Source organism: Pseudorca crassidens, chromosome 9 (assembly GCF_039906515.1).
Source record: "Pseudorca crassidens isolate mPseCra1 chromosome 9, mPseCra1.hap1, whole genome shotgun sequence".
Taxonomy (NCBI): domain Eukaryota; kingdom Metazoa; phylum Chordata; class Mammalia; order Artiodactyla; family Delphinidae; genus Pseudorca; species Pseudorca crassidens.
In genome coordinates this window covers 84,988,685-85,005,644 of record NC_090304.1, presented here as the reverse complement: position 1 = coordinate 85,005,644, position 16,960 = coordinate 84,988,685, and the positions used below count along the sequence as shown (strand labels likewise).

Below are 16,960 nucleotides of genomic sequence, written 5' to 3'. Positions count from 1 at the left end.
GGCAGAAATTATTCACACAATATTCTGAGCAAAAGATAAGGGCCTGTATAAAAAGGATTGCATGCAAAATTTCATATGGATTGGGAATTCCCTGGCAGTCCAGTGGTTAGGACTTGGCTCTTTCACTGAGGGGGCCTGGATTTGATCCCTGGTTGGGGAACTAAAATCCCGCATGCTGCACAGTGTGGCCAAATTAAAAAAAAAATTTTATATGTATCTGCTTTTTCCTAAGGATATGAAAATAAGGATGGACAGCAAGTGGTTGGAAATTTGGGCCTGTAACTCAGGATCAGAAGAGTAGAAAAGGAATGAACAACCATTTAATAGCTACTTTATATATGTTAGTTAAATTGTTATATCAATCCCCAAAGGTAAATGCTGTTTTGCAATTTCTGCTTCACGTCATACTCCAATGACCATATTGCTTTCACTAAATCAAACTGTCTCCTAAAGAGAAGCAGGGACTGAAGATAAGATTAGAAGAGTCACAAATCTCTTTAAAATTCTGGAGAGCCAGATAGGGAGACTGTAGAATAAAAGAGTCAAACACAAAACCTGAAGGATTGCCTGCATTTAATCATGGAAAAAGGAGAGAAGCTAGTGAAAAACTCTGAAAACAAGTGATCAGAATGTGTAAGGAAAACAAGGAGAGAATTGTTTCACAGAGGCCAGGAAATTTAAAAGGTTTAAAAGCTCCAGTACCTTCAAGCAGGGTGGATGCAGAGATGAAATAAACTGAATTTGGTCAACAGGACATAAGGTGATATTTTGTTTTGCTGTCCAATTTTTTTCCCTTTTTAAAATTAATTTTTATTGGAGTATAGTTGCTTTACAATGTTGTGTTAGTTTGTACTGTACAGCAAAGTGAGTCAGCTATACATATACATATATCCCCTCTTTTTCGGATTTCCTTCCCATTTAGGTCACCACAGAGCACTGACTAGAGTTTCCTGTGCTATACAGTAAGTTCTCATTAGTTATCTATTTTATACATAGTATCAATAGTGTGTATATGTCAATCCCAGTCTCCCAATTCATCCCACCCCCTACCCTCCTTTCCCCCCTGGTATACCTACGTTTGATTTCTACATCTGTGTCTCTTTCTGCTTTGCAAATAAGTTCATCTATACCATTTTTTCTAGATTCCACATATATGCATTAATATACGATATTTGTTTTTCTCTTTCTGACTTACTTCACTCTGTGTGACAGTCTCTAGGTTCATCCATGTCTCTACATTGTTGTCCAATTTGGTAGCCACTAGCTAAATGCAGCTATTTACATTTAAATTAATTAAAAAGTCAAAATTCAGCTCCTTAGTTGTATTAGCCACATATGAAATGCTCAAAAGCTACATGTGGCTAGTGGCTAGCATATTGGACAACTCAAAAAAAGTTTCCATCATCACAGAAAGTTCTACTGGAATGTATTTTTTTAAAGCATCCAGTAGTGCAGAAGCAAGAATGCAATGGGGAGATTTAACATGTTTTCCCTTATGCCGTCTATAGTAGTTTGCAACATCTGGTTGATTTGATTTCTCTAGCTTGAGTTTGTGTCTTCACTTTTGCTATTCATTTTCAGTCTCACACTCGTTTTACTGGACTATTGCAATGGCTGCCTATCTGCTTCCCCAACTTGTTCCTTCCTCCTTCTAATCTTTTCTCCATACAAATCATTCATCCTCTCAACAACACTCTTGTCAATGCCACTTTTCCTGAGCAGCCAACCTTAACTTTTACTGATAGTCCACTGTGGTAGGGTGCAAATGGGGGCACTGTCTCAACACCATAAGTGATTTCCTTCCCACTCCCAAGTTTCCTTCCCTGCACTCACACAGCTCATAATCCAATGCAAGCAGCATGATTATAATACATTCATATCACACAAATAACGTTAGAGCAGGAACAATAGCTAATCATCACCCTCTCCTATGTCTTTTATTTCTGATCTGTTACCAAATCTTTTCCCTTTTCACTTCACCACTGCAATAGCCTGTTACCTAGTCTTCTTTTAGTCTCTCCTCCTACCTTCCACCAGAAGCTCCGGTCAAATTACCCAATTTCTTTCAGGGATCCCCTTAGGCCTACAGAGCAGAATGGCGTAAATTCTTCTAAAATGTAGCACAGCCCATCTTTCCTCTCCTACCTCCCTCAACATTCTTCCACACATCTTTCTATCACCCGGTAGTATTCACCATTCCCCTGGCACATTCACGCATATTCACCTCCCACTCTCTTGTCTATGCGGTGTCATCTTTCAGACCCCAAGCTTCTCTCCCATTCCCTTAAGACTCAGGAGGTAAGACGCACAGAGCCCAAGGCGGAGGGGGTCATTACTCAGGGACCGAGGGACAGAAACCTGTTTGACCGTGTCCATTTGGGGAGCTACCCCAAATAAGCTGCACTAACAACCCTTGCTATGCCCCTCGCAAAAGTCAACCTAATTTTCACTGTAACGGAGAGCAAGCCCTTCTCTAGTCAAAGACTCTTGGCAGAGAAACAGGCATTAAAAGCTCTGGGAGGCGAAAGGGATTGTGGGAACGCCGGTCATCTCCCCGCAGACTCATGGGAAATGTAGTGCAGTTTTCTCCAACATGGCTGCGCCCAGGAGAGTTGATGTGCTTGTACCCTCTGCGGCTTCTGGGGATAGAGTGGGAGAAACTGCCGAAGGAGAGAGCACTCGCGTGGCGAGAACCCAACCTGAGTCAAGGCGGAGGTTTGTGGCACTTCTTATTGGCGGACATGATGGATGCAAATCGCCGCTTTCTCTTTTTGGCCTCTTCCGGTCTCCTCTATCTGCCTCAAGAGCTTCGGACCTCACCAGGGAGAGGAGGGATGGTCCGTGGGCAGTAGGTTGTCTGTGCATGGGGTGGTCCTGTCAGAGTTTGAGGTGCACGTGCTTGTATTTGTTGCGGGTGCTCACGTTGTGTCTGTGTCAATGTTCTGTTTCTTTTGGGGTTGGAGACAGGCGGTTGCAACCTGAGGAGTGTTGGTCAGTGGTGTTAGCTTTAGGGGTTTTTTTGACCCTGCCAATGCAGTGAAGAAAGGATGTTGCTGGTGGTCTGGTAGCTTACAAAGCTGAATCTTCCTATGCCCTTTTTTGAGTAAAACCGGAGACCCCTGGGCTTGTGGTACTGTGAGCCTATAGTTTGCGCTGATTTCATTTAACAGATACTTACTGAGTACTTGCTGAACTCTAGGCACTCAAGTGATGTGCCTTCAAGTAGGTCACAGCCTTCTGGGTGAGCCCAGCACACAAACAGGGAATTATAATATAATGTGAAAATTGCAGGGATAGAGATACACATTAGATATTAATGAAAACATTGAAGAGGGCCACCAAGCTCAGAATCCTGGCAAAGAGGTTTAGGAGGTAAGATGGCAAGTTTAATAAGTTTAGGATTACTCAGTAAGCGTTTATTGAGTAACTCCTAGGTGCTAGGTCCTGTTCTACGTGCTGAGTGCTACAGGGTGAATAATACAGACCAAAAAATCTCTACTTTGTTTTTTTCTTATTTCTTATTTATTTATTTATTTACTTTATTATTGGCGGCTCGGGTGAGGCACGTGGGATCTTCGTCGAGGCATGCGGGATCTTTCTTTGTCGTGTGAGCTTCTCTCTAGTTGTGGCGCGTCGGCTCCAGGGTGCGTGGGCTCTGTAGTTTTCTGCACGAGGGCTCTAAGTTGAAGCACGCGAGCTCAGTAGCTGTGGCGCGAGGGCTTAGTTGCCCTGCGGCATGTGGGATCTTAGTTGCCCCGCCAGGGATTGAACCCTCGTCCCCTGCATTGTAAGGTGGATTCTTTACCACTGGACCACCAGGGAAGTCCCAGAATCTCTACTTTCATAGAGCTTACCTTCCTAGTAAGTTAAAGGAGGAAGACAGAATAAAGACAATTACTGAGGGCATTAGAAAATATAGAGTAGGTATTCTTCAAAGAATTAAAATGAGGTGATATGACAGTGATGGGTCAATTTTTTCTAATCATTAAAAAAAAATTTTTTTTAAATAGGTAATGCAATTTGAATAGCTGCTAAATTCAAAACTTACAAAAGAGGAGCTTCTCATTCCTGTACCTACTCTACCTGTTTTCCCTTCCTGGTGGCAACCCATATCACTGATATCTTGTATGTTCTAGAAACCTGTATGTATAATTTGTATGCCTGTACTGTACTTTATAACCAGGGCTCATTTGATAGGAATTGAAGTTGTTTCCAATCTTTGCTATTAATTAAATTTAATTTACATACTAGCATAGGAACATTTGTCTATACTGCTTGGTTCATTTAGGCTGTCTTATTTAAGGAGAGCATAGACACACATATTACCATTACCATTTAGGCAATATCCAATAGGATGTGTTGGGGTTAAACTTACTAACAGAGCAGATGTGATTTATAAACCCTTGTTATCCTATGGAGAGTGTGCTTAGGCTGGACTCAGCCTGGCTGGTATTCTAATAAATAGTGACCTGGCTCCTGTAACATCCCATAACAGTCCCGTAACATGGCAAGGAGCACGCAAGCCTTTGTGCAAATCCCTTGTGGGAAATCCCTTGGCCAGAGAAGTGGCCTTGTTAGAAAGGGGCACCTCCACATCTCAGCAGCTGGTATCAGCCTATTCCTTGGTGAGGTGACTCTACTGGTCTTTCTTCACATGGAGTAATATTGCCTCACTGAGGGAAGAAGGGAAAGGGGATGACAGAAATGTGATTATGAGGCTCCATCTACTGGTGCTGGACTCTAAGTGTCAGACTTGAAAAAATGTATTCAGCATCATCTTTTTTCTCATTTCTTCCACTTTGCAGTCTTTGCTCATGTAACATATTTAGAAAAAAATTCTTAGTAGATTCATCCCTGTTCTTCATTGCTAACTGCAAAAATGATGATCTTGGAATGGAGTGGCAATAAGATAATTCTTTTGAGGGTGCTCAGCTTTTCTTGGTCTTCCTAAACAAGTCTTATCTGGCTCTTCTGGAAATTAACAGTAATTTAGTAATAGACGTATTTAATACTTTTTACAAAGTTATGAGACAGTGTCAAAGAATAACACAGCCAGACATTAGTTAAAGCAGTGAAAACAGACTTTATTTAGTAATTATTGACAGTAGGAGAAAGAGCTAAACTCCATTCCAATTTGTGTGGAAGTGATTGGGGGGTGTGTGTGTGGGTGCTCAGTAGAGTCGGAGAAGTAAAAAATTATAAAGGGTGGGTCAGTGTAAATGCAGTTAGGCCAGCTGGCAGTTGTCAAAGTTAGGATTCCATCCTGTCACAGAGACTGAGAGACAGAGGCCCTGTCCTTCCTTATGATTACATTTCAAAGGGGGAATTCCCTGGCAGTCCAGTGGTTAGGACTCCGTGCTTTCACTCGGAGGGCGCAGGTTCAATCCCTGGTGGGAGAACTAAGATTTTGCAAGCCTCATGGTGCCGCGAAAAAAACAAAACAAAATAAAAAACATTTCAAAGGAATGGTTCTCAGGTTCTTGAGAGAGACATGTCTGAGTTGCAGGAGATACATGTTCACAATTGTAAGCTGGTTTTTCTTTCTCTTTTTTTTTTTTGTGGTACACTGGCCTCTCACTGTTGTGGCCTCTCCCGCTGTGGAGCACAGGCTCCGGACGCGCAAGCCCAGCGGCCATGGCTCACGGGCCCAGCCGCTCCGCGGCATGTGGGATCCTCCTGGACTGGGGCGTGAACCCGTGTCCCCTGCATCGGCAGGTGGACTCTCAACCACTGCGCCACCAGGGAAGCCCTGTAAGCTGGTTTTTTTGGGCAATTTTATTTAATTAATTTATTTTTTGGCTGAATTGGGTCTTCGCTGCTGCATGCGGGCTTTCTTTCTAGTTGCGGCGAATGGGGGCTACTCTTCGTTGTTGGGCTTCTCATTGTGGTGGCTTCTCTTGTTGTGGAGCACGGGCTCTAGGTGCGCAGGCTTCAGTAGTTGTGGCACGCGGGCTCTGTAGTTGTGGCTCACAGGCTGTAGAGCGCAGGCTCAGTAGTTGTGGCGCACGGACTTAGTTGCTCTGCAGCATGTGGGATCTTCCTGGACCAGGTCTCGAACCCGTGTCCCCTGCATTTGCAGGAGGATTCTTAACCATTGTGCCACCAGGGAAGTCCCGTAAGCCGTTTTTAATAAGTGCTTTAAAAAAGAAGGGAGGTCAGGGGCCTATTGTTAGGAGATGTTAGAACAAATAGTGAAATATCCAGGCAGCATTTTAAGTTTTCTCAGGCAGCCATTTTAATGGGGAGCTGGGGTCATCCTAGGGTATGGCTTTATGCTGCTATAAGCTAGAGTTTGGTGAAGTTTTTTAGTGCAGGGTTTGGATGGAGTTATGTGCCAAGAATAGGCACTATTTTTCCTGTTTTATAGGTGAAGAAACCTAAGCACAGAAATAAGTAAGTAACTCGCACAGGGTCATATAGCTAGTAAATTGTAAACCTGAGGTTTAAACCTAGAACCTGGACCCCTAAACACTGTGTTATACTGTCTCAAAAAACTGAAGGAGGCTCTGGGGAAACAAAAATATGATTTAATTCTTGTCATCAAAGAGCTCATAGTCCAGTGGAAGGGGACAAACATTAGAACAAATAATTAGTGCAATGTTAAAAATATATATTCAGCTGTCCCCTTCCTATGTAACGATGACTCCTAAACCTTTCTGTCTAACCTCATTTCTTCTCATTTTTCCACTTTATGTTTTTCATCTGCCAGCCAGACATTGCAACTGTGTATCTGAACGGTACTTCAAACATTATATCCTAAATCTGACTTATCACCTCCCTTACTGAGCAGCTCTTCCTGACCCTCTTCTGACTTTCCAGTTTTGGAATGACATCACTAGCCTCTCAGTCACTCAGACTCTGTCCTGCTAGTAACTGATCTCTGATTCTTCTCTCCCTCATGTCCGAGTAGTCATCAGGACTATTGATTATTCTTGAACTTTTCTTTTGCCCTCTCCCCTTCTCTCCCTATTTCCTTTCTTCCTACATACAGCCTTCACCCTAGATCAGGCCAGCATTTTTACTTGTTAAGCAGGGTTATTGCAAGTCCTTTTGCCTCTCATTTCCCTATTGTGCTGTCCAGCCAGCCTGTTTTACTGGCCTTACCTCCTATCACATGTGCTCCATGTATTAGTTAAACTGGATTACTGGCCGTTGTTTCAATAGTCTCAGCATTTTTCTCTGTACATAAAGATTAATAATTAGAGTTTTGACTGTTTGAGAGCTGTTTTGGAATATGATTTATTTTTATTTTTATTTTTTTGCGCTGCGCTGGTCTCTCACCGTTGTGGCCTCTCCCGTTGCGGAGCACAGGCTCCGGACGTGCAGGCTCAGCGGCCATGGCTCACAGGCCTAGCCACTCCGCGGCATGTGGGATCTTCCCGGACTGGGGCACGAACCCGTGTCCCCTGCATCGGCAGGCGGACTCTCAACCACTGCGCCACCAGGGAAGCCCTGATTTTTCAAAAAATAAATTTATTTATTTTATTTATTTTTGGTTGTGTTGGGTCTTCATTGCTGTGTGTGGGCTTTCTCTCGTTGCAGTGAGCGGGGGCTACTCTTCGTTGAGGCATGCGGGCTTTTCATTGCAGTGGCTTGTCTTGTTGCAGAGCACGGGCTCTAGGTGCGTGGGCTTCAGTAGTTGTGGCACGTAGGCTCAGTAGTTGTGGCTCGTGGGCTCTAGAGTGTAGGCTCTAGAGTTGTGGCGCACGGGCTTCGTTGCTCCGCGGCGTGTGGGATCTTCCAGGACCAGGGCTCGAACCTGTGTTCCCTGCATTGGCAAGCGGATTCTTAGCCACTGCACCACCAGAGAAGTCCCTGGAATATAATTTTATTTAACTTCTTAAACTTATTTCATTTGCTAACTTTGAAGACTTTCAAGTGGGTGAAGAGTGGAATCAGTGGATAAGCCAATATTCTCTGCTCTAAAAAATTATGTCTACTACTCACTGTCTTTGCCAGACACATCTATTTCTATTTTTAGCTTCTGTTCTTTATTGCCTCACTGGATACCCTCCCTTCCACGTGACTGTATATTTCTTGTCCTTTGATACTCAGCTCAAGTCCCCTTTTGTTTTGAAGTTCTCCCAAACTTTTCCAGTTGACATTGATCTTATCTTTTTTGTCTCTAATTTGTATCACATCTAAAGACCATTAACACTTAATTATCTAAAGACACGTCATATTCTTTCATTGTTTAATGTTTGTTTTCCTCAACTAACTTATAAACTGGTTGAAAGCATAAACTATGTATTATATTTGTATGCTGTAGAGTGCTGAGACCATAAGTAGGCATGTGTATATTCACTCATTATCATTTGTTTATCCCTTCAACAAATTTTTGTTGAGCACCTACTGTGTGCTGGCATTCCTTGGAGTTTACATCCTGATGGAGGAATTAAGCCAGCAAATTAATAATCACAAATTGTGTTAAGTTCTGTGAACAAAATAAAATAGACTTCTATAATAAAGCATAATGTAGGGTGCTGATTTGGATAGTGCAAAGACCTTTTTTGGAATAGCACTCAGTAACTACTTGCTGATTGACATATTTCAAAAAAAATGAAAACACAATTCTATGGGGTTCTTATACCTGTTATTTTAAAAATTATAGATACAAAAATATATAACATATAGCTTAAAAATAATAAAACAAACACCTAAACCACCACCTAGCTTAAATATTTTTGATGCCTCTATGTGTCCCTTTCATATCACAGTTCTGTCCTCCCCCCATGAAATAACTTCTCTCCTGAACTTTGTGTTTATCATTTCCTTGCTTTTCTTTGCATTATGCTACATATGTATTTCTAAACAACATATGGCTTACTTTTGGATTTTGAACTTTATATAATGGAATCATACTGTATATTCTTCTGTAAATTTTGTCTGTTTGTTTCTCCCTTTTTTCCTTTCCTAACATTATGTTGTGAGATTTGTTTGTGGCACATTTTACCTTGGACTTCATAAGTAAAGGGAACGCATGTGGGAAAATATCTCACTTAATAGCACTAAAGCATTGACATGTTTTGTAGAACCTACCAGAGATGCTATTAGATGTTCTTGCTTCTTTGTTACCTTCTTAAATATTCCTTTATTGTCCATGCATCTGTTTGTTCTCACTTCTCTTTGTTAGTGACAAGTATGGTAACCATTTAAAAATTATCGCATAGAAATATTTATAAACTATAAAATACATGAATAGTATTATTATAACTGTTTCTTGGGACTCTTTAAGGTTGACATTTTATACTTTTTTTTTTTTTTTAAGTATTGCCATGGACAGCAACCACCAAAGTAATTACAAACTCAGTAAAACTGAGAAGAAGTTCTTAAGGAAACAGATTAAAGCCAGGCATACTTTGCTGAGACATGAAGGCATTGAGACAGTATCCTATGCTACTCAGGTGACCTAAAACTATTATTATCATTTGAATGTAAATGTATTGCCATGTTAGTGTGTTCTAAGTAATATTTCTTAATAATTGCTCAGAGAAGAAGGCTATAATTGTTCCATCATGTGTTACGATCTGTGTTAAATATACATATGATAAGACCTGCTAACTTTCTATTTGGGGACATAGCCTAGTATAGTTTGAATTTCCACTGAGGAAGTTGTAATTCTGTATTAATAACAATAACACTATACAACTGTTTACAGTTTACAAAGCATACTTATATTCATTATTATATTTAATTCCCTAGAAATCCTTATGAGGTAGATGAGAAAACTAAGGTTCTGAAAGGTTGTGATATGTCCATTGATATAAGGTGCTGAATAGAAACCTAAAGCTAGATCTTTTGTACCCTAATGCAGTCTTCTTTCTTCTATTCCTAACTTCATCTCTATTATAAAGTATTTGATTATATGCTGTGAAACATTTCTTATTTATGAGACCTCATTTACAAAGCCTTTTTATTTTCTTATGGGCAATGATTAAATGATATATATGTATGTATGTATAGATACCCCCCCCACCCACCTTCCACACACACACACACACACACACACACACACACATACACACACAAACTCTTCCTGGGCTATGAATGAGAAGAACTTATTTTAACTCTTAGCTTCTCCACGTATTTGTACATGAGCAGTACCCTTTGACTTCAGCTTTCTTCATTTGTAAGGACATAGTATTACATACTTTTTATTCCATTGGATTGTTACATTCTAAAGAGAACACGTATATGATAGTACTTCTTAGTCATTAAAATACCACATGAATGTAAAGTATTCTTATCATATTCTTTCTGGTTGTAAAGATATAGGATAACAGTAGTAAGGCAGCTTAGCTAGCATCTAACTGAGGACCAAAGACATACAATTTAGGAGGTGAAGCTGGGATTAAAATTTAGACCTCTTGATTCTCAGACCAGTACTCTTCTCTAATGCTTTTTCTGTCTTCCGTACTGCATCATAGTTTAGGAATGAGTGCTCTATTTAGGGAGATTTAATATTAGCAGGTAAAAGGCCCAGACTTATATTTTCTTAAATATTAATAACTTCAGGCCCTCTCACCCGTGGCATCCACGCACAGTGTGCCTCACGCCCAGGTTCCTGCACTGTTCCCTCGCAGCCATGAGACGCCAGGTGCTCCTTCTGCTCCTGCCACCCGTGCTGGCCACACTGGGGGCTCGGGGGCTCCATGACCGATGAAATACAGTGTAACGTGATGAGGCAAGCTGCCTGTGGTGGGAGATGCATTCCTGTGGCCTGGCTCTGCAACGGAGGGCAGGAGTGCCTGGATGGGGCGGACGAGCAGTGTGCTTTGCAGGTGCGAAATCTTCATCAAGCGCTAATCACTGAAGAAACAGTTGTAAGGTATCATCCAAAAAAACCAGCATCATGGAGAATTTTTCCTTTCCTGAAGTACACCTTCAATAAAAGCACATATACATGAAAAAAAAAAAAAACCCAATAACTTCAGAGAATTTAAACCAAATCCCTCAAAAAAGGATGGAGTGGATAATAGATTAGAATTAATGTCTGCACGCACTTCCTGCCAAGACCACTGAGGCTGTGAGGCATTCAGAAGATTTATGATATACCCTATTTTCATCAATTCTCAAGCATAACTGGCATTTTTTCCCCTTACAGGGGTTGTGAAGACAAGTGGTAAGAAAAGAAATGGGTTAAGTTTCTTTGCTGCCTCTGAAACTTGTTTCTGGTTGAGGTTGACTTTTTTCTTCAGATCTCTAGAAGCTTTAATCATATTTTATAGTATTGTATTAATGTGTTTATTAGTGTGTGTGTGTATACTTACATACATATAAAGTATTGGCTGCCCCATGAAAGAACAGAGCTTTACTTATTATCCAATTTTTTTTTTGCGGTACGCGGGCCTCTCACTGCTGCGGCCTCTCCCGTTGCGGAGCAACAGGCTCCGGAACCGCAGGCCCAGCGGCCATGGCTCACGGGCGCAGCCGCTCCGCAGCATGTGGGATCCTCTCGGACCAGGGCACGAACCCGCGTCCCCTGCATCGGCAGGCGGACTCTCAACTACTGCGCCACCAGGGAAGCCCTATTATCCAATTTTATAATAATTGTTTTATATTCTTTTAAAACAGTGTTCTAGATATTCCCATTTTATGCATATGAAGCTAAAACATTATGTTCTACACTCATAAATCAGGTGTTGGCAGACTACTGTCTTCAGGTCAAATCTGGCTTGTGAGATAAGAATGAGTTTTCCATTTTTAAGGGTTGTTTAAGAATAAAACAAGACTATGTGGCAGAGGCTTATATGACCTGTGAAGCTTAAAATATTTACTATCTGGCCCTTTTCAGAAAAGTTTTGCCAATACCTGGTATAAATGATGAAACTGATGAGTGTAGGCCATCAGTTGTTTACTTTTGTTATGCTACAGAGTTTAAAGATCTTAATGCTGTGTAGAATGTTTTTTAAGTACAGAGACTATAATGGCACTAGGCCATAAGCATCAGAATAAAAATAGAAAACCTCCCCTACCTAATTCCTTGAGTAAAGTTGAACAGGATTGCAAATGACAGGAAGTAAGCATGATATTTACAAAGGAAAAAAATTTAATTGCAAAATGACTGAATAACCCACAAACAGAGGAAATTTTTCCTGTTTTATGTTCAGTAGAACTTGTAATTGTTTTTTTCTTCCAGCCAGTACCTTTACCTTTAGTTTTTAGTAAACATTGTATAATGGTTATATCAAAAAGTATGGATTCTGGAAACTGACAGAAGTAAATTTGAAACCCAGCTCCAACTAATCACCATCTTAACCTCATTTTTCTGATTTTTAGTTTCTTTCTGTATGAAGTGGGGCTTATATTACCCACTTTGTAGGATTGTTGTGAAGATTATGTTAATGAAGATTGAGTAGGTAAAAACATATAGCACAGTGTCTAGCAAAAAAGCAAGTATTGGGCTTCCCTGGTGGCACAGTGGTTGAGAGTCCGCCTGCCGATGCAGGGCACACGGGTTCGTGCCCCGGTCTGGGAAGATCCAGCATGCTGCGGAGCAGCTGGGCCCGTGAGCCATGGCCGCTGAGCCTGCACGTCCAGAGCACAGGCTCCGCAATGGGAGAGGCCACAACAGTGAGAGGCCCGCGTACCACAAAAAAAAAAAAAAAAAAAAGGCAAGTATTATGTAAATCCTTGTTTCTTCTCTCTGCCTCCTCTGTTTCATTGTGTTAAATTTATGAGCAGTGAAAGTTATCTTTTAATTTGTATGTATATGGTCATTAAGAAATGAATATTTTACTGAAAAGGCTATTAAAAATCAGTATTATTTACAATATCTTATTTTTAAATTTCATTTAAAAATAACAGATTGATATCAATTGCTCATGTTACTTTCTTTTTTTTGTTTTTTTTAGAGCCTGATTGTTGCCAATGGTGGTTTGGGTAACCGAGTGAGTAGGAACCAACTGCTCCTGGTGTTAGAGAAGTGTGGATTGGTGGATGCTCTCTTAATGCCACCTAATAAGCCCTACTCATTTGTAAGATACAAAACTGTAGAAGAATCCAAGAAAGCCTATGATACTCTCAATGGAAAAGAAATAGTGGATGACTTAGGACAAAAGATTATTCTGTACTTGAATTTTGTGGAAAAAGGTATATCATACAGGTATCTTTTTAAAAATGGTTTTTGCTTTTGTGTGTTTTCTTTTCTTACCTCAGTTGGAAGTTTCAGTTATTGTGAAACAGAATTGAATGTCAGTTAAGCAACCCCTTTTTGTTTAACAAACATTCTTTAAGTGCGTAGTTTGTACAGGCATGGGACTAGTAGTTGAAGGGAGGTGATTTAGACATAGCTTACCAACCTAACAATACATGTATTATGTATGCATGTTATTTTGGAGCCCTGCTATCTAATTGTGTCTTTCAAAATTTATTGTTGAGGATTTAGATCACCAATTTATTTTACAGTGTCTACCCAGAAGCTTTCAATGAATCACTTAGGAATTAATTGTGATCCAAATGATTACGTGCCAAGGTTCATGATTATGGAGGAGCAACTTTAGCTACCAAAGATCCCCAAAGCTTTAGAGTGGCGATGTCCAGTAGAACATTCTGTGATGATGGAAATATGTTCATATTTTATATCTGTACTGTCCAACACGATTGTTTGGTTTTTAAATTTAATTTTATTTAAATTAATTAAGTTAATTAATTTAAATAAAAGCTTTGTAGACTGATTTACAGAATTGCTGCAGGGATTATTACATCTTTTCACCACTGAGCCATGGAAATGAGATACATTGAGATGAACTTAGACTTCTAATCTCCTCCTATTATATTCATTTGCCACCTATTTAGGCAATTAAAGAGTTTTGTTTAGATATGCTGGGAGTGGGTAGGAGAGTAGAATATGATCAAATTTATGTTTTATAAAATAAGGTTCAAAGGAAACTTTAACTCCTTTATAGATATATTTTAGAAGTTATAATTCTCAGTGTCTATATGTACTTAATTTTTAAAATTTCTTTAAAAATTTCTTTAATTTATTTATTTTTGGCTGCAATTGGGTCTTCATTGCTGCACGCCGGCTTTCTCTAGTTGTAGTGAGTGGGGGCTACTCTTCGTTGCAGTGCACGGGCTTCTCACTGTGGTGGCTTCTCTTGTCATGGAGCATGGGCTCTGGGCATGCCGGCTTCAGTAGTTGTGGCACGTGGGCTTAGTAGTTGTGGCTCGCGGGCTCTGGAGCGCAGGCTCAGTAGTTGTGGTGCACGGGCTTAGTTGCTCCGCTGCATGTGGGATCTTCCCGGACCAGGGATTGAACCCATGGCCCCTGTATTGGCAGGCGGACTCTTAACCACTGCGCTACTGGGGAAATCCAATATGTACTTAATTTTAAACCTGACTTAAGCTTTCAGATTTTGAAAGCTAGATTTTTTCGTATTTTGTGTTTGTGATCAGTTTTTGAAAATTGTATGCTTTAGGAATAAGTCTTTTTTTTTTTTTTAAAATTGGGGTACAGTTGTTTTACAATGTTGTAGGAATAAGTCTTAATCAAAAAATATTGTCCTTGGGTTTCCCCCCATTCAGCATGTTGAACACTGTAAGAAATTGCATGAAATGAGTTTTGGAGTGTTTTTTATTTGAAATCCTGTATTAGGTCCAGATGTACTTTTTTAATGTATTTTTTATTGAAGTATAGTTGATTTACAAGGTTGTGTTAGTGTCTGGTGTACAGCAAAGTGATTCGATTTTATATATGTGTGTGTGTGTGTGTGTGTGTGTGTGGAAAAGAATATGAGAAAGAATATATATGTATGTATACATATATACATACATATATATTCTTTCTCATATTCTTTTCCATAATAGTTTACTACAGGATATTGAATATAGTTCCCTGTGCTATACAGTAGGACCTTGTTGTTTATCCATTCTATATATAATAGTTTGCATCTGCTAATCCCAAACTCCCAAAACCATCCCTCTCCCACTGCCCACCCCCCTTGGCAACCAACCACAAGTGCATTCTCTATGTCTGTGAGTCTGTTTCATTTGTGTCATATTTTGGATTCCACATATACGTGATATCATATGGTATTTGTCTTTCTCTTTCTCACTTACTTCCCTTAGTATTATAATCTCTAGGTGCTTCCATGTTGCTGCAAATGGCATTATTTCATTCTTTTTTATGGCTGAGTAGTATTCCAGTGTGTGTGTGTGTGTGTGTGTGTGTGTGTGTGTGTGTGTGTGTGTATGTTTGTATTTACCACATCTTCTTTATCCATTCATCTGTCAATGGACATTTATGTTGCTTCCATGTCTTGGCTATTGTAAATAGTGCTGCTATGAACATTGGGGTGCATGTATCTTTTTGAATTATAGTTTTGTCCTGATGTATGTGCAGGAGTGAGATTGCTGAGTCATATGACAACTCTATATTTAGTTTTTTTAAGAAACCACCATACTGTTGTTTTACACTCTTCTATTACTTGACCATAGGAGCAAAAATGAGTATTTAAATTTTTTTATTCAATATTTAGAATCTGGTTTGTTTATGGAGGTGCATACTGTAGATATTATGAGAAACCTTTTTTCTTAGTGAGATTTAAAAAGTGGCTTAATTGTGTTCAAACAAAATATTTAAGTAAATACTGTTCTATTTGCTATTGGTAATTGCAGTGGATAAAATGTACCATAATTTTTATCTTGGCCTTTATTTTTTGTTTTTAATATGTTGTGTGCCTTTCAGCATTCTTATTTCTAAAAATGAGGTTTGGGGTTTTATGAACTGATAAATGGCTATTGGACAGAATTATTTGTCTATGAGAACTTTAAGTTTTGTATTTTGACTATTTTAATTTCATTTCCCCAGCACAGTGGAAAGAGTTGGGGCTTCAAGCCTTGCCTCCAGGCCTCATGGTAATAGAAGACATTATTTCTTCTGAGGATGAGAAAATGCTTTTGGAAAGTGTTAACTGGACAGAAGATACAGACAATCAAAATTGTAAGTAAAACTTAAATCTGGTATTTAAAAGTTTCTGCAAAATGCCTTATCCTCCTTTGGTTTATTAAAACTCTGTTTCCTCAAAATTACTGAAAGTACCCTGGATACAATGTTAGGTAAGTCATACCAACAATTCTTAAGAGCATTAATAATAAATAGCATTTATATAGGTATCAATTTAAAACTCCAAACTGATTAATATTTATTAGTCAACATTTGTGCAACTAACATTTATAAGCCGTTTTATATACAGTTGGTTGTCTGTTCCGTATCCATGAATTCCGTCAACCATGGATTGAAAATATTTGGAAAAAAAAGAGAAATTCCAAATAAATAAAAAAAAAAAGAAAAAGAAAAAAGAAAAATTCCAGAAAGTTCCAAAAAGCAAAACTTGAACTTGCCGCATGTTGGCAACTATTTACATAGCATTTACGTTGTTATTTACAACTATTTTACATAGCATTTACGTTGTACTAGGTATTGTAAATAATCTAGAGATTATTTAAAGCATGCTGGAGGACGTGAAAGCTGTATGAAGGTTACATGCAAATACTGCACTATTTTATGTAAGAGACTTTATTGTCCTTGGATTTTGGTATTTGAGGGAACCAATCCCCCAAGGATACCCAGGGACAACCCTATATTGTCTTATTTGGTTCTCTCCACCCTAAGACAAATTTCCTATGAGGAATCAGCAGTTCAGTAACATATCAGTATAATGTAGTAAGAACCTCCTGGAGAAATTTACAAATTCGTTACTTTGACTCTTTTCCAGATCATTAGCAATCTTATGAGTGGCAGTGGACATGTTTAGCTCTTTCAGATTGACTGGGTGAAACCCTTAAAAGTTTGTTTCAATTTTAGACTTAAAAGAATAGCAGCTATGAGGTAGAATGTTTCATTTTACTAAAGACAATAATTTAGCAGTTAACAAAAGTTACCATTACTAAACCAATCCTTATTCATAAAGTTGACTTTGAAATACATGAGGAATCAAATTCTTTTTCTCCTAAATAG

General features: G+C 39.3%; 1 protein-coding gene across 8 annotated transcripts in view; it reads left to right on the top strand.

The window, feature by feature from the left end:
• Nucleotides 1-2,549: 2,549 nt before the first annotated feature.
• ALKBH8 (alkB homolog 8, tRNA methyltransferase) overlaps nt 2,550-16,960 on the top strand; it is a 70,997-nt gene continuing 56,586 nt past the window's right edge. For 3 of the 8 annotated variants that reach the window (XM_067750905.1, XM_067750912.1, XM_067750913.1), the window contains exons 1-4: nt 2,562-2,715; nt 9,269-9,404; nt 12,855-13,092; nt 15,812-15,943. In XM_067750905.1, coding sequence (XP_067607006.1) covers nt 2,594-2,715; nt 9,269-9,404; nt 12,855-13,092; nt 15,812-15,943 — 628 coding nt within the window. In that variant the 5' untranslated portion in view covers nt 2,562-2,593. Of the gene's footprint in view, nt 2,838-4,890; nt 5,752-9,268; nt 9,405-10,637; nt 10,782-12,854; nt 13,093-15,811; nt 15,944-16,960 lie in introns of those variants that run through there. The other 5 variants (XM_067750906.1, XM_067750908.1, XM_067750911.1 and 2 more) reach the window with 5 other exon arrangements.